Genomic DNA, 24,450 nt, shown 5'->3' on the forward strand with positions numbered 1-24,450 from the left:
GTCCCCTCTGCACAGGCGCAATAGTCTCTCCGGGTTATAAGTAACCCAGTCCTGGCGACCAATTATGCCGGTGAGGGGGGATTGTCACAACAGGTAGCGAGGCGCGGCGTACAGCAAGGAATCTTCGGTAGCTATTGACATCGGCCTGTTACAGTGTTGTGGTTAGCCCAGAGTGAACGAGGCGTGAAGGGTCTAAACACAAAAGAAAACATACACTTTGCTGTTCGCTTGGATCCTCCCAATCGATGGAAGTCAACATATGGAAGCGGCGGTGGGTCATTTCAGCATGCTCAAACGTGAGGCAGAGCTCCTTGGAGGCCTCACAAACAGCAACGCGAAAGCTCGAATTCCAGGACAAGGTTTCGCTGCGAGACCAAAACCTACCAGTCCACTCCAGAATGGCGCACAAGTCGTAGACGTCACCTAGCATTCCCAAGGAGGGCTAGTTCTCTTTGTTAGAATTGAAATGATCCCTATGCATCAAGGCAGGTGTGGGGACGAGGTTCGTACGTACCGCTTCACATGTAACATTTCTACCAGAACACTGCTCACAAGAGTCATTAGTCTCTTCGTTGAAAGCACAGTAGATTTGAAAGGGCTTCTTTTGCTGAGGATCATAATTTGCGATACTAGTATGAAGGCAGCTCAGGCACCAGTTCCGGAAGGGTAGCTCATCCATCTTGGACGGATGACGTGTATGTAAGAAAACAAAACAAAACTTTCAACACAAACTTGCACAAAATATTTAGAAGACAACTCCAAGGAAGGAGCGAACTATATCGACCCAGATGCCCTATATAGATTATCAGATCGTACCTACCTAAATAGGTAAGTTGCTGAATATGTCAACTGGGTATATAGACTAGGCAGCTTGTGCCGAGACAACAGCGAGATTCTTTTGAGGTTTTAAAAGCGGTGTTATGTCTGGGGTTCCTGTAGAAGGGGTTATGTCTATTAATCCTCGATTGATATTCAACTACGCGTAGGATTTACAGTCAATTGTGTAACTTTTTCACCAGATTGTCTCATCCTTGATTGCAGATAGTAGTATTGAACAAAAACATTAATATAAAAATAGGTAAGGACATGTCTTCAGAGTCTCATCAACATCCAATCACTGCCTAAAACGAATATTCTGAGCACCGGTGTGTCATCTGATATCTTCTAGAAGATCGTATGTGCGCATGATGTATCCGACATTGCTATTCCCAACAAGCTGCCCTCCTTACATCATTTCCATGATAATGCCATCGCGCAGGGGGTCCGACATTGTGCAATGATAACAAGTCAAGATAAATGGCATCCATTTCCCGTCTGGCAATCCTAACAACTCGATGAACCCGGCCAGAGCTCCCCATGCGTCATTGCTGACCCTGGGTGCAACTGACTGATAGAACTTATTGAGTCTATGCAAACTGTCCAGGTTCGTTTCCACTTCAAGCTCTTTTTCGCTCGGGTGATCAGCCGTGCTAGTCTCCACGGCCACCATCGGAAGGCTTAATCGGTCAATAATCTTGACACCATCATCTCTAAAATCCTTCCAGTCAATTCTGCTTCGTGGTTTTTCCAAAGTCAACACAGTTGCATAATCATTCTGCGCCCCATCATTTCTACCTGCACAACAGCATCCAACGGATACCAGATCAACTTCGTGGATGTCCAAGACCTGTCTTCGAACATCTGGCCATTTTTCAAGGATCTCTTCGTGCTCCAAAACAGGAAACATACATTAGATAGTCATCGATGGTTTCCAGAAACTCAACCACCAAACTGACAAGTAATGTTTTTTTATCGACGGCGTCTGCTTTCTTTCCGTAGAATTGGGAATAATTTCGGATTTCTCTCGCCATTCCGAGCCATCGCTCACTACTGCGCGTTTTGCAGATATAAGTGCTGTCGACTTAGCAGGAGAGACCGAGGTTTTACCTGGGGGAAGTACCGCCTCTGCTCTGTCCACAAACCCCAAATCGCTAGCTGTAATGTCATAGTCCTCGAGGGTCTCATAGAGCAAACGCTTCAGTAGATTTGTTTATGCGTTGTAGGCACGATTGAGCGGATGGATATCAAAAAAAAAAAAAGGACCTAGCGGGTAATGGGCATAGGTCTGGCCCTCCCACCCGAAAGTCATAGTTGATGAAACCGTCGGTGCGGGACTGGCATCATCATCACTTGAGCGAAATAACCGTCTGTTTCTGCCACCACTGCTTGCTTTGCCATCTTCGTCCCTGTGGCGCCTGAGAGGGTTTGTTTCCTTTTTCGTGTGTCGAGCTTCACTACCTTTATCGCCTCCTTTCTCAGGTACAAATTTTGGAGACGCATAGGCCATCTAACCATTTGATCCACTCCATCTAACGGAAAGCGGCTCAACAGTCATGGTGCAGGTGGATGACGGAAATACTCGAGTGAATCTTGCAAGTATGGATCGATTGTCGAATAGGACAAAGCGCCCTGGTAGTAGCGTGAAAGTCACATTGGTTTCCACCAAGTGTAATGATTATAATTTGATGGCCGTTCCAATGAAGTGAGGGAGTGGAGGTTCGGGGTTGGAATAACAGAACTGTGCAAAGAACGTCTTCATTTGTTTGCATGTCTGTAAATGGTACAATCTCTATATTAGACAAACATCAAACCGAACCCCAATCCTAGTTGTGTACTTGTATTGTATATTATATGTATTACAGTCGAGGATATTGAACATTGAAGTATGTACACCTATCGTTGACTCGGGCTATATATTCTAGATATCGAATCCCAACCACAATCGTTTTATTGTTCGGTGAAATATATATCACTTTACACACAAGGATACTGGATTTAATTTTTTTTTTGCCCCTATCTAGAATATAGCCATAGACTAGAGGGTTTCTTAGTAAATTAATAGTAAAAATTATCTTCGAAGACATGACTGTCATAGTCCTAACATTGTAAAGTTTTTGATTGGAAATAGCACTAATAATCAGCTCTTATAACATAATTATGGAACATCTTACATCAACTAGCATCATTGGTCTAGTGGTAGAATTCGTCGTTGCCATCGACGAGGCCCGTGTTCGATTCACGGATGATGCACAACAATTTCTTTTTTTGTTTTTCTGCATATATCTCTAGTATGCTTTGCCCCTCCCTTTTTTTTTTTGTTAGCGACATTGGGTACCTAGCTAGCTGACTTCATTTGTGCGTTTTGTAATTGTCTATTTACTCGCTCTATAAACTACATTTAAGGTATCCTTACAACAGCAACAGAGAATATTCAAGCTATAGGGCCGCACAAGCCCAGAGGTTTACATTGTACTTGCTATTTCTATTTCTCGAACGACTTACACTTTCTCATACGTTTCAACCCACTGCCCTTAACGATATTGCCCCACTTCGCCGCAAGGGCATTGATCCCTAGATTTTATGTACGTAGTTATCTCTGTGAACTCTAAGTGACGTGCCTTAATAAAGGTACCATTCCAGTTTTATTGGTGCATATCTTCATAGACGTAATAGCGGAGCACGTGATAGATATTGGCATTGTCAAGGCCCTGGCGCATTATATCTGTGCAATAGACATAGTGCGAGCGACACACCTGTGATTTAAAGACTTGTATAAAACAAAGGCAACCAGGACAAGCAAAGAAAAAAACTTGCACAATAAAGAATAGTGATGTAAAGGGTGCAAACAGAGCAAACAGCAATCATATCGCGTTTCCAAGGTTCCCCCGCGGTTGCGCAAAAGGAAAAAAGACAAGAAACAACCCGGCTAATTCCGCGTATTTATCTGTCTTGGGCTTCTCGCGATCTATACCTTTCCATTAACTCATAGACCGGGCCCTCCGGCTAACCCAACAAGATGGCCAAAGCCATGTCCCCGCCACAGGGCATCACATCCCTCCTGGACACCGATCTGTACAAGCTGACGATGCAATGCGCGGTCCTCAAATACTTCCCGGATGTTTGTGAGTAGCTCTAACCGAAGAATTGGGGATCTGGGGCTGATCTGGGCGCAGATGTGACCTACGGCTACACGAATCGGACCCCGCACATGAAATTGTATCGCGGGGCATACAAATGGCTTCTGGAGCAGATGGACAGTAAGGATATCCCTTCGTGTCGCAATACAGCTTCTAACCAAGGCGCATTTAGAGCTGGCCGTAATTCGCGTCACTGCCGAAGAGCGCGAATTCCTCCGCCAGAAGTGCCCATACCTCAACGATGACTACCTCGCCTTCCTAGAGACCTTCCAACTCAAACCCTCCGAGCATATCAAGATCAAGTTCGTTCCGGAACAAGACACGGGCAGCGATGATGATCAAGGAAATGTGGAGTATATCGTCGAGGGTCTCTGGCTCGACACGATCTTGTATGAAATTCCGCTGTTGGCGTTGACCAGCCAAGCGTATTTCATGTTCACCGACACGGAATGGGACTACGAAAACCAGGAAGAGAAGGCATACAAGAAGGGTTGCACGTTGCTTGAGAATGGCTGTGTGTTCTCTGAATTCGGCTCGCGCCGTCGTCGCGACTACCATACGCAGGACCTGGTTATGAAGGGACTCTGCCGTGCGGCAGAGGAAGGAAAGAAGCAGGGCTGGCCCGGCGTGATGACCGGGACTAGTAATGTGCACTTTGCTATGAAATACAATAAGGGTGCCGTCGGCACCGTGGCACACGAATGGTACATGACCATTGCGGCTATCACGGACGACTACGAGAATGCCAACGAGTTGGCATTGAGTTACTGGCTTGGCTGTTTCGGCGAGGGGGTATGTACTTCTGCCATCTTCATTATTCAGAAGTGTCAAAAGACTAATCAGAGAAACAGGTTCTTGGAATCGCTCTCACTGACACCTTTGGCACGCCCGCTTTCCTGGATGCATTCAAAAAGCCCATTTCAGCACCAAATCAAAAGGACCAGATTACTCCTAACACAACAACCTACGCACAGAGCTACGCCGGTGTCCGCCAAGATTCAGGCGATCCAACATTTTTCGTCAAGATGGTCCGAGAATTCTATGATAGCCAGGGTATCACCGACACCAAGACAATAGTGTTCTCGGATTCGCTGGATATCGAGCACTGCCTGGAATACAAAGCAATTGCCGAAAAGGCAGGCTTTAACCCTACGTTTGGAGTGGGAACTTTCTTTACCAGTAAGTCAGAACCTGGCAATCCTGCAATACAAATGCTAACAAATTCCCAGATGATTTTATCAACAAATCAACCAAACAGAAATCCAAGCCCCTCAACATTGTTATCAAGATTGCCACCGCGAATGGCAGCCCCGCTGTCAAGCTCAGCGACAATATGGGCAAAAACATGGGCGATTCTGCCAAGGTCCAGGAGGTCAAGAAGAAGTTGGGCTACGTCGAGCACACCTGGGAAGAGGGTGATGAGAGTCACCGCTGGAAGCAGACATAGACTGTCTGTTCTTGACATACGATTTCCCGATTCATACAAGATTTGCTAAACATTTGCTAAACATGAGCCATAATCATATTGATATCGGAGAGGCTATTGTTGATCTTCGCTAGACATAATATGCCAACTCCATAGAGAATAAGAATACATGATATCCTTGAAGACCATTCAACTCGGTCCTTCCGAAAGGAGTCTCTCGAGTAATGTACACTTGAGCCATGCACACAAAGCTTACCACTCCTCGTATTCCGCGTCTTCGTCCCCATATTCGTCCCCATATTCTTCCTCCTGCTTCAAGGCCTCTTCATTATTCAAATCCTCCTCAACAGCCTTCGTAGTAGCCTGAACCTGAGCAATATCAACTGAAATCTCAGCAGCAGACTCATACTCCCCTCTCCAGCACCTCTCCACAATATGACTAGCGACATAGTCATTCTTCGGAAACTCCCCACTCACAAACCGGGCATTGATAACCTTCTCGTCATCAAAGCTATCCAATTCAGGAAAGACCTCATGTCCAGCAATAAGATGATAGATGGCCGATCCGACAGCAAAGAGATCAGTACGAACACTCGCAAAATAGACATTCTCTCTTGGCATGTACGACTTGGCACACTCGCGCGTCAATCCATCGAGCAAGGTCCTACCGGTAGTGATCGAAATAAGCAGACCCTGGAAGTCGGTGAGGATGATATCGTAATTCTCGTCGAGGAGGATATTGTGCAGACAGATATCGCAGTGGATGACGCTCTTGGAGTGCACGTACGACAGTGTATCGACGAGCTGCTTGCACCATTCGAGGCGGCGTTCGAGAGTCTCGTGGGGGTGGTTCTTGATGTAGGTGCGGAGCGTACCGTTAGGGTAGTATTTGAGGATGAGTCCGTCTTCAGCGAGGCCCTTGGATTCGGCGATTCGGGGGTGTGCGCCTAGGATAGTCAGGATACGGTTTTCGACTTTGACGCTTGTTAGATAGCCTGGGTCGTTGAAATCGGAGGCGTATTTTAAAACCATTGTGTCGTTCAGTTTTCCGATATGGCAGGAGCCACGCGAAATTACTTCTTCCACGCCGGGTGGGATGCGTTCATTGGGATCTGAGTGTTTGCGCCGGCGCACCTTGCGTACTACATTCCCTGCCAGATTGGGCTGTGGGGATGTTTGTTAGTTTTTGTTCATGGTCAGGGCATGTTGGTACTCACGGTTGGGACGGGGAGATTCATCGTGTACAGATGTCGTATTAAAATAAACGATGATGACGGATCAATGCAAGGAATGAGTGGATGAGGAAGAAGATGATAACTTGGAATAAAGAGGAGAGGCAGATGGATCCTTCAAGTACGTGAAAGGACTAACAAACGATATTCATGTTGCCCAGGTGAGGGCATACGACAAAGCTATTCTATAGACCAGGACCCTGAACTCGGGAGCTCACACCATTCTATCTAGTATGTGAATGACTGGGGACTTTTAACACATTAATATTCAGACTTTAAACAGTTTTTATCAATGAAAAGATTTCGATGGCTTCTTCATGGTAGCTGTCTTGGAATGGCTAAGTGACAATCAGATAGTAGACTATGAACAGAAAGCTTTCAGACAGCTTCGGCTTCAGGAAATATAGTTCATAACAAGTGACCTTTTCAGCCGCCACCACCCAGAATTGTGTAAACGAAATGAGCTCGTCAAAATTCACCTACAAGCAGTTGTAATGGATTCACACAGCCAGCCAGACACCCCATTCTGTTTCGGTGGCTTCCAAATAACAAGACAGAACCACAAAATACATTGAAGCTTAAAGTCTGTGAGACACTTGGGTTGCTCAGCTGCAGAGTTCCTTCGGAATCAGATATCAATGACAGACTAGGTTCAAAGAGACTAGACACAGCACAGTCGGTGTCGAGCTGCCCAGCTGGTAATTGATCATCTAGCTGGTGATTGAGCTAATTTCATGATTGAAGCAACAGATGCCTCGGAGAGCGAGTGGACGACCAGTTGTAAGCTCGAGAGACATCCGAGGGAAGCTCTCTGGAAACCTTCCAAACTCCGTCCAAAAGTTCCTCAATAAGTCATCCTTTTCGGAAAATTCTTTGGAATAACCACCCGGCCAGGAAAGACCAGTACACAAAGAGTATCATCATGGGATACTCCAAGGCTTGTAGAGCGCTTGTGTTCGGAGTGAATCACTCAGATCTTCAGGTGATGATTTATCACACATACTAGTAATTATGGCCGAGATCAGACGTAGCTGGGCCTCAACTGCAGTTACCCTTGCGTAGTTGATCCTATAGCAATAGATACACCATGCCGTTTCAACGGGGATAGGATTTGGCTCATAGTTGACAGGACATTTTCGGTAAAACCAGAAAGCATTTGCGGGGAAGAGAAACGAATAGTGACTATAGATGATCTCTTCAAAAAGTCCCTATGCTGTGCTAGCATTAAGGGAACAGCCATCATTAAGATTAAGCTTGTTTGGCACAACCACTGGAACTCTCATGCGACAGATGGTCGAACGTAGAACATGAAATGGAGATTGGTGTCGTGAGCTCAATGGTAAGGCAATTGATTGATTCACACATGCATTGCTATATCGTTGTTTATAAAAGAAAGTTCGGCATAACTAAGTTCGAGATGAAGAATGGCCAGCGAAGACCCATTCCCCGATACAAACCTATGCTGTGCTAACATCATGGAACAAGTTTGGTGCAGGAAGCGCAGTCGACATTTGTTAAAGGTGGCCGTATGGAGCTTGACAAGAAGAGTGAATGTTGCGAGCTCGATATAGCTAGTAGTCCAGAATATCCCGCATCATGGTATCATTGTTTGTGAAACAGGCCCAGAATGGTCAATTTCAAGTCGACGAATGGCCATGGCAGTCCTCCTTTGCGTTGTTCCTATGTTGAGACAATACTGCGGAATATATTCAAACCAAGGGATAGGCACCTTTCGGTATTTATACACGTAGGCAGGCCAGTCCTTCTGAAACATAGCTTTGAAAGACAGATCCTGTGCCGGAGATGTAGGAAGGGTGGCTGCGACGAAGCGTCATAAAATCATCAAACGCAACCCAGAACACACCGTGCAGGTAAATATCGTCAATGCCAAACGAAGTTGAGCCGCAAAATCAACGCTCATCATCCACCATTTGTCGTGAGATATATAGATGATAAATAGCAAAAGCGAAATTTGACAGACTGTCAAGCCATGGAGCTTGTAGAAGGTCGACGGTGTTTTCGGTTGATCTGTATCTGCTAATGCCCCAAAAATGACCACGTGGAGGACTTGATAGAAGACGTCTGAGGATAGTTGTAACCACAACAGAAAGCAAACCATGTGTCTCAGCACATTATCAACACGTCATGATCCTCAGGGATTATTCAAACACCGGAATGATTCTGCTGGAAACTGTCTGGATAAGACGCGAGTGGTATTCCCGCTGGGGGGTTCTAATTTGAGTCTTTCCAGTCCCGGTTCATTCTGCGTGGCAGACGTTCTTTCAGGGGAGTTCTTCCTCGAAAATGGAGCACGTCAATACGCTCCCAGTTCAACATTTTACCAATTCTTATACAGAATAAGTGTTGGAAAGATGGTCCTTCCAACAAAGACCCAGTGAAAGTTGACCTAGATGAGCACTCGAAGCTCCAGCCATGGGAAGACAGACAAATAGAAGACATGGAGGATGGAGGTATTTGACTGAAGAGAGAGACTGATCTTGACAAGGGGACAGTAGAGAAATTAGAATCCAGCGTCGGAATTCAATTTTTGATTATTGCAGGTGTCTCCAAGTATTGTCACTGCGTTCAGGCTCTTCTCTTCCATGTGGCTCGTCTGCTTCGGATTCCACCGCTCGAGGTAATCTTCTTCGTTGACGCGCAACCTTCTCATTTTTGAAGATCGAAGGGTCGAATATATTTACTGATAGTGTTCAAGATGCCGCTGCCGTTGTGTCTGATAAAATTTAGAATGTTGGACCACACGTGAAGTGGTTTCCACTCGAGAGCCAGTTTCGAAGTTTTTATAGTTGCTTGTTCCTTCGGTATTGGCCAAGACCTCAAGTGGTATAGAAAAATATAGTATGAAATATATAAAGATGGCAAGAGTTGCTCAGAATGGACCAGTAAGTCCAAATGGGTAATATCAAAATGGCATTGTGGGGGATATGTTGAGTGCTTGTAAAAGCACACAGCATGTATGTGACGCAGAGACTTGACTAGGCGTTGTTAGATATGCGAAAGTGTGCTCAAAGAGACAATGTTTGATGGTCAAAGCAGCTATGCTGTACTTACATGGAGATTCTCCAAGTCGAAAGTGTTGCGTATGTGGAAGGGTTGCAAGAGATCTTTTTGCCTAGGATAGTAGGTAGGTGTCAAGGAGAGTCTACGCAAGTGTCCAATATTGTCTCCCGGAAGATCGCACCTTTCAGGTTGGTACTCCCCATGTGAGGGCCAACATGATGGGCAGAGATGATAGAATTCTCGGACAGAGAATGGTTAACTTGAAAGCATAGATTTAGAAGTTGATTTAGAGACATAATTCCATGAATGGCTCAGCGGAATGATATAAGTACAGTTATAGTCAGGCACCAAGGCAAGTAGTTGACAAAGACTACCTTTGGGCATTCATACAATTCATGTTTGCTGTTGTGGGAAATATCCCTCAATGTTTAGTTTAGGAATATCTTAGAGATTCTTAGTTAAAAAGTAAATTCATTCAAGTAGTTTATTCCACTGAATTCATTGCTTTGGTGTCGCAATAACCTCCGCGCTCCTGCTTCCGAACATCACCTTCCATAAAGAACTAGCCTATGATCTCTCTATCCTGTTCATAAAATGTCGTAGACTACATGAAACAGGCGTGACTCGAGATAAGATAATAATTACATCTCAATTTGTTATATACACTAGTACATATCATCCCCAGACTGGAATCCCAAGTCCCGATCTAGATCGCCAGTAATCTCCGGCCTTGCATCGTTCATTGACTGATGACGAGAATGCACGGAGTGAACATCATCTGTATCACACAAAGTAAAAGAGAACGGATCGAGATGGCTTTGCTCTTGATCTTGGGGAGGAGTTGTCTTGTGGGGCTTGCCAAACATTTCTGTGTTACTGTAATGATTGACATCGGTGTCTTGGAACAGCTCTTGTGCCCAGTCGATGGTGTCTTGGTCTTGGGGTGGAGGTGATATATAGGGTTTATCTGGGTAGTTGGGGTTATTTTGATTGGTAGGGGTTTGGGTGTCTGGGAAGGAGTCAATGTCGATGGAGAGAAAGTTGAAAGGATTGTTGTCTATGATGTTGGGGTCGGAATAAGGGTTAAAATCATTGGGGAATAAAGGTGGCGCGGTCTCATGTCTGGTTTCCATGCTGGGGCTTTTTTGATGCATGTTCTCTTGGACAGATGAGGGTTGTGCTCGGAGCTTGGAAGTTTCGGCTGCAGTAACAGGGGGATGTGGTTGGGGTTGAGGAGTGGAGGCAGTGCTTGGCTTCCTGGTCGCCAAAGATGTAGCAGGAGCGTCGATGTTGTATTCCATGACCTGGAAAAATGTACTGGAGGCACCTGCCTGCATTTTGATGGCGGCCTCGAGATTGGCAAACTCTTGACCGGCGGCTGGGTAAATATCCTTAAGACAGTGGAGAACTTGGATACATCGATGGAAGTTGTCGACACTGCTTTCGCGGACAGCTGGGTCGTCAGACATGGTGTTGGTTAAATGTGCCACAGCGGCAGGTAGAATCACAGTCACTCCAGACTGCGGTAAGAACCGTGTCAGGTTGAGCTTATTTAAGCCCTGAATAATATGTGTGATCCCCGCAGCAGCATCATTCATTTTTGTACGCGCAGCATTGCGCCAGTCCGTCCGCGATTTGGATTGACCTTTTGAAGCAGTCGCCCAAGGCCGGTGAAGTGCGCTGCTGGTAGCATGGTAGAGCATACGTAGCATTGCACCATGAAGCAGCAGCACGTCCTCCCCATCGTGGAAATTCTTTCCCGATTTTGGGATAAATTGTGCATCTTTCGGGAGTGCACTGAGCCACGAGTCGAGTTTCTGACCGCATCGCGCAAACTCAGAGTCGGAAGCCTGTCGAGGGATAATTGTGACTGTAGTGCGGTTCGTAGCTCCAAATTGGCGTTGGGATGGTGTATATTGCGCGAATAATACTCTACCAATACATTGACAAAGCTTCACTTTTTCGATGAACATGGTGGCGAGTCGTTTTTGATGTGACACATCTTGGAGTTGGCGGCAATTGAACTTGGCCACTACGTATGGAGAGAAAGGTTCAAAATCGAAATCGTCCAGTCTGAGCATCGGAACACTGCTCGTTCCATCGTTAACCTGAAGGGGGCGCCGCATACCCATGGCGATCAGCCGATCTCGAGAGTATAGACACCACCAGAGTCGAGAACGGAGTCTTCGGGTCCGTATATCGATTTCACCTGATGCAGGGTCTTTGTTTAAACCGATAGACTGTGCTTGTGTGTTGCAGACTCCAATCCAATCCCAAATATCTCGATGTGGACTGTTCTCCGAATCAGCCCAGTAGGTCATCAATAGCAGTGTTTGGAGAATCTCAATGCGGTCCTCTTCGCAGTCGAGAGAATAGAGTAACTATACATCATGATTTAGTTGTGTTGATCTCGCAGTCACTTGATAAAAACAAACAAACCCTTATTCGAGTAAAGAACGCATTTCGCGCACTTTTTCTTGTTGGATACCCGGCATCCTGTAGATGCTTGAGGTCGACAAAAGCTGTACCAACAAACATGACCGCCTGAAAGAGTAGGATGCTAACATTTCCCTCTGGGTCATTTTCGGCCACACATCGCAAGAATTCTTGCAAGTTCAAAACTGGCATGAAACTGTGCACCCATTGAATGTAGCAACGAAGAAGCTCATCTCGCAGCCCACTCTCTGGAAGTGAGAGGGCACCACGGAATCTCAAGAACTCCAAGTCCTCCGGGGCGATACGAGCAGGCAGGGGTTTTAAAAACTGGGGCTCGTCGTCCAGCATCGCCGTCAGTGGATCAAAGTCCGGGTCTATCAGGACTTGTACGGCGGATACCATATTCGACAAAGGCATCGAGTGATGCACACCGGGATTTCCTCGTGTCCGCCATATCCCGGCAGGTTCGGACTCGTGTAGCCATGGGGACCGCGGATCACATCCATGCAGATGGCGCTTAGCCGTAGGATCCATGCGAGATTCTGCCAGCTTGCGCTTGAGATCGGGGCTTGAAGACATCTCTACGGCATGTCATACTAGAGTACAAATTAGAATGCAAATTTCCCACAGGGCGCCGATGGCCAAGCCCGTGATCAGGCGGTGTTCGGAACCGGGGCAATGTGGGGGGCATTTTGCGGGGGGTCTAGGACCGATGAAGTGACCGGGGCATGGCTCTCTCTCATTGGTGTGAATATTATTTCGGCATCCACTTCCCAATCCCTATTATTGCATTACCTGTGGACTAATCGTCCAGGCATCGCCGTTGAAGGCGCCTCATGTCCAAGATGCTGGTTAGAGTGTTACAACGGCGGTTTTGGAGTTGTCCTTTTCTACCATACAAAAACAATTACGGGGTCGAATCTGTGAATTCACCATAGCGGTAAATTACTGCCTCTCGGATTCGACGGACAAAGATCGCTTCACTAGTAGTGAGAGTTGTGTAGATTGGAGCCACCATGCGAACACTCAATCGGTTCGTATTATGGACTAATGCTCAAGATTCTCATATGACTAACCAAAACCCTGGGATGTATGGAGTGCTTTGATGTAAATTGGCAATATACCATACCGGGTCCTATACGGAATGAGGTGGGGACGACTAAACCGGGGCCCTCATTGGATACTGTCTGGCCATAATTATCACTATCTTCTCGAAGCTATACTTTGCACCTCCTACCTAAGAATTTACCTCCGTTGATCTTAAACCCTACCAAGACGAAATCACCTCTCTTTTCTGTGGCACCTGTACTCTATATTGTAGAACGAACGGTCGCATTGACGATGCCCATCTTTTTCAATCTAGAAAATGGTTGTGCGTAATGGAAATAGTGTGTTGCATTTTCTTGATGAAACTCACTCAGGCCAGCGACGCCTATACGTATATATGTTGCATATATTTACTGGGGTTTCACCTTGGTTTACGACGATTCAACCTTTGTCACATGGGCTTCATAAGTAATCTGCCTAAGATTAAGGTGTATCTCATGGTATATCACTTAGACTTGTGCCACGAGTGTTAACGACCGGTTGATCCCATTTTTTATTGCATTCTGTGATAACGGAGATGGGAGACAGACCTACACCTCCCCCGGCTGCATCCATATATATTTGCAATGATGCTCGGTATTGTTAGCGACGAGGTAAGTTTCTGGCATGTCCACTAAATCACAATGTTGTACTAATCTAGCATGACCAAAGCTAGGGGCCTAGTTGGGCAAAACTCTCCCTATGTTGTAATCATCTCTTCTCATCTTATCTACGTGCTTTTGAAATTCAAAACACTCCTTGTACCCCGTTGTTTACTATGGCATTTTGAGGCACAGTGGGCCTTTTGGTTTAGCGACATCAACTTTTGGATTTGCTGTTCGCCGTGCCTTCCGCATCAAATGGCGGCTCACTTTGGACCGATGCGGGTGATGGTTGGGAATTGATATGCATCCATCTATCTTGGATCGTTACAGTCGCCCATGGCTACCCGTCTGGTGTTGCCACCTACACTCAATATCAGTACTTTCCCGGAAAGCATAGAAAGTAGTCTATCTCGCTATTAAGCGCAGTATGATCTGACCGGCGGCTGAGAGACTCAGCTCCAACCCATCACAAATTTTTAGGGGCTGTAACATAGGTTGCAAATATCCTAGACCAAGATTGGATTGTACCACACCGCTGGACATACAGCCAATGGTAAAAAAAACCCTGATATTCATGAATCTCAAAACAGGCCACAGCATGTCGGATAATACATGCCCTGCCAATAAATATTGTACAAATTATCCAATTGAAAAACCACCTAACGAAAGATGCCTATGCATCGTATGTTTTCCTTTGACTGACGCCGATATGCTTCCACAGGTTCAAAAGAGGGATTCCGAGTCGTGTCACCGGAGGTATAAAAGGCGTGATGATTTTACATACTGCGTGAAGTTAGATGATGTTCATTCGGTTGATCTCGATAGAAACGTGTTGGGTTGGCTCGACTTACGGAGGAAGAAGGAACTCTCCGAAGCTGGAGTGGAGGAACGCGATGCCGGCCTATAACGGATATTGTTAGTTTAATGGATAACACTGGGACGTTGAAATTGTTGATTAGCCAAAACGTACACCGAAGATGACGAGGCTGCGGACAATAGTCTTGTTCTCGGGGTTGGTGGCCTCGTCGTAGATGGTGCTGACGAAGCCCTTCTGGGGCCGAGAGCCGGAGGGAACGATGCGCTGGTTGGGGGCCATTTTGTATATGATGTGAGAGACGACGGTAGAGGACGTATGTTGATGTTGATGTTGGAGTGATGATCGGACGTCGAGAAATCTGCGGCCCCGGGAACGCTTGGCATTACTGCGTCTTTAGCTCTTGTGCGCAACCGTATTTCTTTTGCCCGCGCAGTAGTGAAGGGAGGTGCGACAGCGTCGTCTGGCTATTCCTTTATATTTATATTATCTTCACTGCTGCTTTCGACATCTCACTGACATAATCTATTGTATTTGATATCGTCTCGTCCCAGAGATTGGTTGCCCTCACATTGTCCACTGAACTGGCGTCTTAGCGCAGCAACCATGAATGTCGACGAGCTGTTTAAGGTGAGTTCCATCTCTATCTACTGGAGGAAGGCACATCTAACGCGCAAAGAAACCATCTACCACAGGGAGCGCTAAGCGTAAATTTGAGCCTGTCCAAGATCCAAGTACGCTCTTTCCCCGCAAACGCGCTGGTCGCAAATCCTGACAATACGCGACAGATGAAGTCTACAAATCAGCAAAATTAGATCCAAGTGGTGATGTGAGATCAAAGGGGAAAGCGCCAATGGTGGAGGACGAAATTGACGACGGTGAAGCTGGGCCCGAGCTCCCTCCGGACTTTGAGGAGGATATCCCAGACGACGAGGAGGGCCGCTTCTTCGGCGGTGGAATGGAGCAAAAGACAGCCCAAGCAATGGAATACATCGACCAGCAAGATGAAGATGAGGCTGCGGTAGGGAACCTATAGCACACGTGATATTTGTCCGGTGCTAACAGTATGCTCTAGCCCGAGAAGTTCGACTCTGCATGGGTGCGCCGCTTCGCATTGAGTTTCGAGAAGAAGATCTCTAAGAATGCTGAACTACGAGCAAAGTTTGAGAGTGATCCGCAAAAGTACGTGGATGCCGGAACAGCTTTATGTACCAGGTGCTAATTATGCCGCAGGTTCATGACTTCCGAGGCCGACCTGGACACTGAAATCAAAGGCTTGTCAATCCTGTCGGAGCATCCTGAGCTATACGAAGAGTTTGCTAAGATGGGCTGTGTCGCATCCCTGACCTCTCTCTTGTCGCATGAAAATGCCGACATTGCAATTGATGTCATCCAGATAATCGGTGAATTGACAGACCAGGACGTGGAGGCAGAACAAGAGCAATGGGATGCTCTTGTTAACGCAATGGTATGGTGAGGCGTGGTGCCATGAGTAACAAGTGCTAACTCTTACTAGATGGAGGCCGACGTCATAGAACTGTTGGCTCAAAATCTCTCCCGACTCGATGAGGGGTCTGAAACCGATCGAGCGGGAGTGTACTATGTGCTAGGTGAGGGCCATATTTCAACAATGAATATGAAACTTTGCTAATTCAATACAGGTGTATTGGAAAACCTTGCCTCCCAGACATCACATGCAGAGGCAATTGGACAGGACGCAGCAATTTTACCTTGGATCCTGTCCCGTATTCAGCGCAAGGAAGCGGCTGTCAGCCAGAACAAACAATATGCCGCAGAAATACTGGCAATCCTCTTACAGTCTACCCCAAAGAATCGCACGAAGTTTATTGAGCTCGACGGCATCGATATCCTCCTCCAGCTGCTCAGTGCGTACCGCAAACGCGACCCAGCTAAGGACTCTGACGAGGAAGAATATGTGGAGAATCTCTTTGATGCCCTCATCTGCCTTGTCGAGGAAGATGCAGGAAAAGAAAAATTCGTGGAGGCCGAAGGAGTCGAGCTTGCGCTGATCATGCTCAAGGAAGGCAAGTTCAGTAAGCCACGTGCTTTGAGGGTTCTTGACCACGCCTTGGGCGGAGCGGGAGGTGCCCCAGCCTGCGAGAGGCTGGTGGAGGCAGCTGGTCTGAAGACAGTTTTCGGAATGTTCTTGAAGAAGGCAAGCTTACTCTCTCACAGTCAAATTGGGTCGTGCTAATATCCATCCAGCAAGAGGGTCAAAACATTGAACATTTCTTGGGAATCTTCGCCTCCCTTCTCCGTCTTCTCCCTGGTGGTTCTGCTCCTCGAATCCGGGCCTTGGCCAAGTTTATGGAGAAGGACTATGCACGGATCGAGAAGCTCATCAATCTCCGACGCGACTATGCCGCACGCATCTTACCTGTCGACCAAGCCATTGAAAAAGAGCGCAGAACGTTTGACAAGGAGGAGCAAGAACTTATGGCTGGCGAATGGCTGTCGAGACGGCTCGACGCGGGTCTGTTCTCATTGCAGGTACAGTTCCTCTTCCGCGCTGGCAAGCCTCTTTGCTAACTGTTTCAGACGATCGATGTTATTCTGGCGTGGCTCATTGCCGAAGATGATGGAGCAAAAACGAAGATTACCTCACTTCTTGCGGACCGCGACGAAGATTTGTCCCTGGTCCGTGGCACCTTGCAAGGTAAGTCGCCCAAATCGCTATCATTGTCGGAGCTAACTCGAGTAGAACAAATCGAAGGTCTTGGCGGGGATGAACCGGGCCATAAAGACTTAGAGGATATGCTGAGCACTCTTTTGCAGTTTGTTTGAACAACGGAACTGTAATGTATCATAATATCAATGTCATCAATAAACCCAATCACACGGCCCACATTTTGAGCATGGTACTTTCAAAAATTAAGATAAAAGTTGGAAGATTCTAGCCTACGTAGTTCTAGGTACCAAGATGATTTCAATTCCGAAGTGAAAGATATCAACGATATTTTTCAAAGTCTAACGTACGAACCAACACATTAAATAGGTTTCAATTGGAATATGGAATCATGGCCGCTGCACAAGATGGATAAGTACATTGGTTTGTATCACAAGGTTGTCGCGGATGCCTGTAAAATTCGTCGCCATATAGATTTTTGTATGGGTAGATACAACTCAACTTTTGCGACGATCCCGCAACGATCAAGATTCAACATAGCACAATTCACCCACATGCGTGATTTTATGCTCGTTTAATGTGATATCCCAAAGTTGATCTCAATCTCAAATTTATGTGCTCTTCATTTCGTCATGTTTGCCTCGCGGTCCAGATATAATCACGTGCTGTCTTGACCGTCATATTGCCGGGGCGGTGAGGTAAATATCACGTGAAGTCTACCACATCGAGACTAGCGCCTGGCTGAGAAGCATCCAAACGTCTGGAGATCAGTCCCTTCATCGGAATATTGTCGGGGAGCCTCTCATTCATCCCCCAAGTTTGTCAGCCTTGCTTTTTGCATTTGTCTCTGACTTCTTGACTTCTCAATAACCCCACTTTCAGAAACTGACAGGCGGGCGTTGCAGCGCGTTGGGCGATTCTCGCGGAGACCTGCTCCCACGCCGACGCGCCTTGCGCTTCTCTTGTTTCTTATTCCTCTCCTCATTGGTTTCAATCGATATCTAACCTCAGTACACCGCAATCATGGCGGACTATGACGAGACATACGAGGAGGAGTTTTACGATGATGCGGACGAGGGCATCACCTCCGAGGATTGTTGGACGGTGATTTCGTCCTTTTTTGACTCAAAGGGTCTCGTCTCTCAGCAACTGGATTCATTCGATGAATTTATCTCCTCGACTATGCAGGAGCTTGTGGAGGAGCAAGGCCAGGTGGTTCTCGATCAGACTCTCCCCCCCTCCGAAGACGAAATCGAGCCGGTCGTCGTGCGCCGTTACGAGCTCAAATTCGGCACAGTCATGCTTTCGCGCCCATCCGTCACTGAAGGCGATGGTGCTACCACTATCATGTTGCCCCAGGAAGCTCGTCTACGAAACCTCACTTACGCTTCCCCACTTTACCTCGGTGTCACAAAGAAGATTATGGAAGGCCGTGAGAAGATCGGCAAGGCCAACAACGACGATGACGACGAGGGCGAGAACGATAAGCCTCAAGGCACATACCTGGATTGGGAAACGAAGCAGCTGCCACAGGAGCAGATGAAAGAGGAAACAGTCTTCATTGGAAAGATGCCCATTATGCTGAAATCTAAATACTGTATCCTTAAGGATTTGAACGAAGCGTCACTTTATGCTTGGAACGAGTGTCCCTACGACTCTGGTGGTTACTTTGTCATTAACGGCAGTGAGAAGGTTTTGATCGCACAGGAACGCAGTGCGGGCAACATCGTCCAAGTCTTCAAGAAGGCACCCCCCAGCCCGACACCTTACATTGCCGAAATTCGAAGTGCAGTCGAAAAGGGCTCGCGCATGCTTTCGTCACTTACTTTGAAGCTTTTCGCTAAGGGTGACAGCGCTAAAGGAGGATTCGGCCCGACTATTCGCTCGACACTTCCATACGTCAAGGCCGATATTCCAATCGTCGTCGTTTTCCGTGCGCTGGGCGTCGTTTCCGATGAAGATATCCTCAACCACATTTGCTATGACCGCAACGATACCCCCATGTTGGAGATGTTGAAGCCGTGTATTGAGGAGGGCTTCGTCATCCAGGACCGTGAAGTTGCCCTGGATTTCATTGCCAAGCGTGGATCGTCACAGACGAACCTGAACCACGATCGTCGTGTGCGCTACGCCCGGGATATTATGCAGAAGGAATTGCTGCCTCACATTTCGCAGAGCGAGGGCAGCGAAACCCGCAAAGCTTTCTTCCTTGGATACATGGTGCACCGACTTCTTCAGTGTGCTCTCGGTCGCCGCGATGTGGATGACCGTGATCACTTCGGAAAGAAGCGACTCGATTTGGCTGGTCCCCTTTTGGCCAGTCTTTTCCGGACTCTTTTCACCCGAGTCACAAAGGATCTCCAGCGTTACGTGCAGCGATGCGTTGAGACCAATCGCGAAATTTATCTCAACATCGGTATCAAGGCCAGCACACTGACCGGTGGATTGAAGTATGCTCTTGCTACTGGTAACTGGGGAGAGCAGAAGAAGGCGGCTTCCGCCAAGGCTGGTGTGTCCCAGGTGCTGAGTCGTTACACATTTGCCTCTTCATTGTCTCATCTGCGCCGCACGAACACACCCATTGGCAGAGATGGAAAGATCGCCAAGCCCCGCCAACTCCATAATACTCACTGGGGTCTGGTCTGCCCAGCCGAGACACCCGAAGGTCAAGCATGTGGTCTGGTCAAGAACCTGGCATTGATGTGCTACATCACTGTCGGTACACCTGCCGAGCCCATCGTGGACTTCATGATTCAACGTAATATGGAAGTCCTCGAGGAGTTTGAACCGCAAGTGACGCCCAACGCGACCAAGGTGTTTGTTAATGGTGTCTGGGTGGGTATTCACCGGGACCCTTCGCATCTTGTTACTACGATGCAGAACCTGCGTCGACGAAACATGATCTCCCATGAAGTCAGTTTGATTCGTGACATTCGTGAACGGGAGTTCAAAATCTTCACCGATACTGGACGTGTCTGCCGGCCACTCTTCGTTATCGATAATGACCCCAAGAGTGAGAACTCGGGTGGATTGGTCCTTAACAAGGAACACATTCGGAAGCTCGAGTCCGACAAAGACTTGCCAACGGACTTGGGCCCAGAAGAACGCCGTGAACAATACTTCGGATGGGATGGCCTGGTGCGTTCTGGAGCAGTTGAGTATGTCGACGCCGAAGAAGAGGAAACCATCATGATTGTCATGACACCCGAGGATCTCGAGATCTCTCGCCAGCTTCAGGCCGGTTACGCTATGCCAGAAGACGAGACCAGCGATCCCAACAAGCGTGTTCGGTCGATTCTCAGCCAGCGCGCCCACACCTGGACGCACTGTGAAATTCACCCTAGTATGATCTTGGGTGTTTGCGCTAGTATCATTCCTTTCCCGGATCATAACCAGTCGCCCCGTAACACCTACCAGTCTGCTATGGGTAAACAAGCCATGGGTGTTTTCTTGACGAACTTTTCGCAACGCATGGAAACCATGGCCAACATTCTCTACTATCCACAAAAGCCTTTGGCCACCACTCGGTCGATGGAGTTCCTGCGTTTCCGAGAGTTGCCCGCCGGTCAGAATGCTATTGTCGCTATTGCGACTTACTCTGGTTACAACCAGGAAGATTCCGTTATTATGAACCAGAGCAGTATCGATCGTGGTCTGTTCCGCAGTCTCTTCTACCGTACCTACGCGGATACTGAGAAAATGGTGGGACTGCAAGTTGTTGAGAGATTCGAGAAACCCATGCGGATTGACACTCTTGGAATGCGCAAGGGTACTTATGACAAGCTGGATGAGGACGGCATCGTTGCTCCGGGTGTGCGTGTCTCTGGAGAAGATATTATTATTGGAAAGACAGCTCCGTTGGCTGCTGATGCGGAGGAGCTCGGCCAGCGCACTAAGGCACACACAAAGATTGATGTGTCGACGCCCCTGCGCAGTACCGAGAACGGTATCGTTGATCAGGTTCTGATCTCCACTGGTAATGACGACCTGAAGTTCGTCAAGGTTCGCATGCGTACCACCAAGATTCCTCAGATTGGCGACAAGTTTGCTTCTCGTCACGGTCAGAAGGGTACCATTGGTATCACCTACCGACAGGAGGACATGCCCTTTACTCGGGAAGGTGTCGTCCCCGATCTGATTATTAACCCCCACGCCATTCCGTCTCGTATGACCATTGCCCATTTGATCGAATGTCAGCTCAGTAAGGTTTCTGCTCTTCGTGGATTCGAGGGTGATGCTACTCCTTTCACTGATGTCACTGTCGACTCGGTTTCCCGCCTTCTACGTGAGCACGGCTACCAGTCGCGTGGCTTTGAAGTTATGTTCAACGGCCACACTGGTCGCAAGATGGTGGCGCAGGTGTTCTTGGGTCCCACCTACTACCAGCGTCTGCGCCACATGGTGGACGACAAGATCCACGCTCGTGCCCGTGGTCCCACTCAGATTCTGACCCGCCAGCCTGTGGAGGGTCGTGCTCGTGATGGTGGTCTCCGTTTCGGAGAGATGGAACGTGATTGTATGATCGCCCATGGTGCTAGTGCTTTCCTGAAGGAGCGTCTCTTTGACGTTTCTGATCCGTTCCGTGTTCATATTTGCGACGACTGCGGCCTGATGACACCAGTTGCGTAAGTTTTCCACTCCCTACTTGATGCCTTTTCGTCACAAAACTAATTGTCTTTATAGGAAACTGAAGAAGGGCCTTTTCGAGTGCCGTCTTTGCAACAACAAGCACCGTATCTCACAAGTCCACATCCCCTACGCCGCCAAGCTGTTGTTCCAAGAGCTGGCCTCCATGAACATTGCCGCTCGGATGTTCACCGATCGCTCTGGGGTTTCGGTGCGTTGATTTATGGTTGCTCAATTCTTCACATTTGTACTTTAATGATCTTGCTGGAAAAATGCGCATCTGCTTGGCCTGTTTCGCGGCGTCTCGGAGGATCGTTGGCCTTCGCATTACAATAACCGGCCCTACATATTTGAATTCAAACACTTTATGTGTAGTTTTTTTCCACCGGGCCCTAGATCAGTAATTCATGATGCTCCCTGGGGGAACACACTTAGCACACCTATTTGGAAGGCATCTCTACCTCCCACTACCTCAAGCTGACAATTCAAAAAATGTCCTAATCGGCCTTTACATTTCGTAAGGAAGGTCTGTAGTTTTTATAAAAAAATTTGTAAGGGCCGGTTAGTAGAAGGTGCCTTTTATAGAGAGGGTGTTTGTAGACCGTTGCATTTAGCTAGGGTTTGTAGCCACAACTACAAGAATCTTCTATCTACAGTGAACATGGACGCAGGTCGTATCTCATTATTCATTGGTATCTCAGAGTAAGACCTAAACCAAAGCATGGACAAATCCATGACATCAGGGATGTTCTTTGGTAGATGAGACGCCGTTTTTAATCTTGGTCAGGCCTCTTTTAGAACCAGGAGGCTCAGGGCAGATCTTGTCATCTTATGGCTTGTGCTGGTCAGACATTGACTGGCTCAAGATAAGCTTGTCGGAGTCCACGAGGCTGGATGATCCAGTGTGGGTGTTGGCCACATCGAAATATTGGAATCGATGTCTTCTTCTTCTTCTTCTTCTTCTCTTCTTCTTTCCCCTCACATCCCCTTCTCTCACACAGACAACCATCGTCCCCGCCCAACCGCAGTGCGAAGCCAGTCCACCCGCGGCTCGGGCTGTTTTTGGTATATTTATCGTTTTAAAAAGAATCAAAACAAACGCATGACCAAGTCCCAACGGACCGGAGAATTCAAGCGCAAGAACAAATGGAGAAAAAAAACCTAGCAAGGCGTGCAGGACCAACGACGGCCCCAACCTTACCAAGATATACACCATCTACCGACGGACAACAATACCCTGGCGACGGACAGCGTTGCGAGCACGGCAGTACTCCTCGTCACTCTCGTACTCGGACTCGGAGCAGCTATCATCGGAAGACTCAACGTATCCGCAGCGGGCACCACCACAGTCGAGCTTGACGCGGTCGCCCTTGCGGGTGATACCGTAGCGCTCGCAGCGGCAGTGCACGGGGGGATCGCTCATGGACGAGAGCGAAGATGGCGAGGTAGAGCCCGATGACGACCGCGACGAGAGAGATGATCCCGCAGAGCTGGGTGGGCTGTTCGAGTACGAGTACTCATCGGACATACGGGAGCCGGCGAAGCGGCGGGTCAAGTCGTCAACGGTCGGGGCGAAGTCTGCTTCGCGGAGCTGGCGGGAGGCGTAGTGCTTGGTTGGCTTGGGGTGCTGGATGCGCGAGGGGGACAGGGCGCGGCCGGTTGCGATGTCGTTGCGGCTAGCCTTGGGGGCGGAGGCGCGGCTGCTGGGCTTACCGCCGGGGACATCGAGGATGTTCAGCTTGCGGCCGGTGGTGGGCTCGACGGTGTACTCGACGGCGGGGTCGTGCGACACGTGGTACCCGTCCATCATGTAGTAGTACCAGTAGCGGCTTCCGAGTTGGAGCATTGAGGTCTGGAAGCGGAACTTGCCGACCCAGGCGCCGGGCTTGCCTTCGCTGGAGAGGGGAATCTGACGTTGGTAGTTGTCCCATGAACCGACGAGGTGGACGGTCTTGACGTTGGACGAGGTCCGGAGGGAGAACTTGAGTTGAACGGCGGCCATGATGAATCCAATGTATCAAAAAAAGGTTTGTCGTATAGATCAAAAGATCACAAGAGTATATAGTTAGAACAACCTAAAACTGCCAGAGTTTGGTTGTCAAGTTGATGGAATCAGGACTCTTTGATCTTTGGGGAACCGGTCCGACAAAGAAAGAAGAATAATCGAGCGAGATTATATTAAATTGAGTTTGTTGTAGATATCTGTTCAACAGTGAAATCAAGTCGACCGGCGACAAGTAAACTGTTAATAGTTGTCAAATTCGAGGAAATCCGAAGCAAGGCAGAATCTCAAAGAGCACAGCTCGTTTGATAAAAAAAAATAAATAGTAAGATATTAGTATAGAAGAGATAAAGAAGAAAAAAAGTCCAGGCAACCAGTGCTCAGGATCACTCGAATAGGGCAGATACAACAAACGCTCGCTGAAGAAAAAAAAAGAAAGAAATCCGCCTCGAGGTGGCTATGGCATTCTTTTAAGCAAGTCGATTCGATCAGCAGTGCAGAAGCAACTTGTCTTGCAGTTGGGCGGGTAATTGATGATGTTGGTTGGCTCAATGCATGTTGCACTGTGATGTGCTGCTCTCATGGCGGCGGCCAATGAT

At 47.8% G+C, this 24,450-nt stretch overlaps 9 protein-coding genes across 9 annotated transcripts; 3 read left to right on the top strand and 6 right to left on the bottom strand.

Moving 5' to 3' along the window:
- Positions 1–34: 34 nt before the first annotated feature.
- On the bottom strand, positions 35–679 carry N7447_011046 (uncharacterized protein; the record flags this gene model as incomplete). The annotated part of the gene is made up of 3 exons (XM_057235308.1): positions 35–145; positions 215–442; positions 515–679. 3 exons carry the CDS (start codon positions 677–679, stop codon positions 35–37), a joined length of 504 nt encoding a protein of 167 aa, XP_057080626.1.
- A 546-nt stretch (positions 680–1,225) lies between these two features.
- Positions 1,226–1,726, bottom strand: N7447_011047 (uncharacterized protein; the record flags this gene model as incomplete). Its single annotated transcript, XM_057235309.1, has 1 exon — positions 1,226–1,726. The coding sequence occupies one exon, from the start codon at positions 1,724–1,726 to the stop codon at positions 1,226–1,228; it is 501 nt and encodes a 166-aa protein (XP_057080627.1).
- Positions 1,727–3,835: 2,109 nt separating this feature from the next.
- Positions 3,836–5,403, top strand: N7447_011048 (nicotinate phosphoribosyltransferase; the record flags this gene model as incomplete). Its single annotated transcript, XM_057235310.1, has 5 exons — positions 3,836–3,941; positions 3,993–4,076; positions 4,129–4,748; positions 4,808–5,135; positions 5,186–5,403. The coding sequence occupies 5 exons, from the start codon at positions 3,836–3,838 to the stop codon at positions 5,401–5,403; spliced, it is 1,356 nt and encodes a 451-aa protein (XP_057080628.1).
- A 231-nt stretch (positions 5,404–5,634) lies between these two features.
- On the bottom strand, positions 5,635–6,620 carry N7447_011049 (BR serine/threonine-protein kinase; the record flags this gene model as incomplete). The annotated part of the gene is made up of 2 exons (XM_057235311.1): positions 5,635–6,546; positions 6,600–6,620. The coding sequence occupies 2 exons, from the start codon at positions 6,618–6,620 to the stop codon at positions 5,635–5,637; spliced, it is 933 nt and encodes a 310-aa protein (XP_057080629.1).
- Positions 6,621–10,300: 3,680 nt separating this feature from the next.
- N7447_011050 (transcription factor domain-containing protein) lies at positions 10,301–12,650 on the bottom strand (the record flags this gene model as incomplete). Its single annotated transcript, XM_057235312.1, has 2 exons — positions 10,301–12,016; positions 12,075–12,650. The coding sequence occupies 2 exons, from the start codon at positions 12,648–12,650 to the stop codon at positions 10,301–10,303; spliced, it is 2,292 nt and encodes a 763-aa protein (XP_057080630.1).
- Positions 12,651–14,446: 1,796 nt separating this feature from the next.
- Positions 14,447–14,883, bottom strand: N7447_011051 (uncharacterized protein). The gene is made up of 3 exons (XM_057235313.1): positions 14,733–14,883; positions 14,614–14,663; positions 14,447–14,545 (listed from the first exon to the last, which is right to left on the bottom strand). The coding sequence occupies exons 1-3, from the start codon at positions 14,856–14,858 to the stop codon at positions 14,539–14,541; spliced, it is 183 nt and encodes a 60-aa protein (XP_057080631.1). The 5' UTR covers positions 14,859–14,883; the 3' UTR covers positions 14,447–14,538.
- A 299-nt stretch (positions 14,884–15,182) lies between these two features.
- Positions 15,183–17,381, top strand: N7447_011052 (beta-catenin-like protein 1; the record flags this gene model as incomplete). Its single annotated transcript, XM_057235314.1, has 10 exons — positions 15,183–15,206; positions 15,256–15,310; positions 15,365–15,597; positions 15,652–15,758; positions 15,810–16,044; positions 16,093–16,186; positions 16,238–16,752; positions 16,803–17,087; positions 17,136–17,253; positions 17,299–17,381. The coding sequence occupies 10 exons, from the start codon at positions 15,183–15,185 to the stop codon at positions 17,379–17,381; spliced, it is 1,749 nt and encodes a 582-aa protein (XP_057080632.1).
- An 865-nt stretch (positions 17,382–18,246) lies between these two features.
- N7447_011053 (DNA-directed RNA polymerase II core subunit RPB2) lies at positions 18,247–22,069 on the top strand (the record flags this gene model as incomplete). The annotated part of the gene is made up of 2 exons (XM_057235315.1): positions 18,247–21,848; positions 21,907–22,069. The coding sequence occupies 2 exons, from the start codon at positions 18,247–18,249 to the stop codon at positions 22,067–22,069; spliced, it is 3,765 nt and encodes a 1,254-aa protein (XP_057080633.1).
- A 996-nt stretch (positions 22,070–23,065) lies between these two features.
- On the bottom strand, positions 23,066–23,851 carry esdC (GTP-binding protein EsdC; the record flags this gene model as incomplete). Its single annotated transcript, XM_057235316.1, has 1 exon — positions 23,066–23,851. The coding sequence occupies one exon, from the start codon at positions 23,849–23,851 to the stop codon at positions 23,066–23,068; it is 786 nt and encodes a 261-aa protein (XP_057080634.1).
- Positions 23,852–24,450: the final 599 nt, after the last annotated feature.

Source organism: Penicillium robsamsonii (assembly GCF_028829455.1).
Source record: "Penicillium robsamsonii strain IBT 29466 chromosome Unknown utg000008l_segment0_segment0, whole genome shotgun sequence".
Taxonomy (NCBI): domain Eukaryota; kingdom Fungi; phylum Ascomycota; class Eurotiomycetes; order Eurotiales; family Aspergillaceae; genus Penicillium; species Penicillium robsamsonii.

Bases quoted from the DNA above. Each gene is read 5' to 3' on its own strand.
- N7447_011051 (XM_057235313.1), bottom strand. From the start codon at position 14,858: ATGGCCCCCAACCAGCGCATCGTTCCCTCCGGCTCTCGGCCCCAGAAG. The intron at 14,664-14,732 runs GTACGTTTTGGC...TATCCGTTATAG, and splicing joins GCAGCCTCGTCATCTTCGGT to GCCGGCATCGCGTTCCTCCA.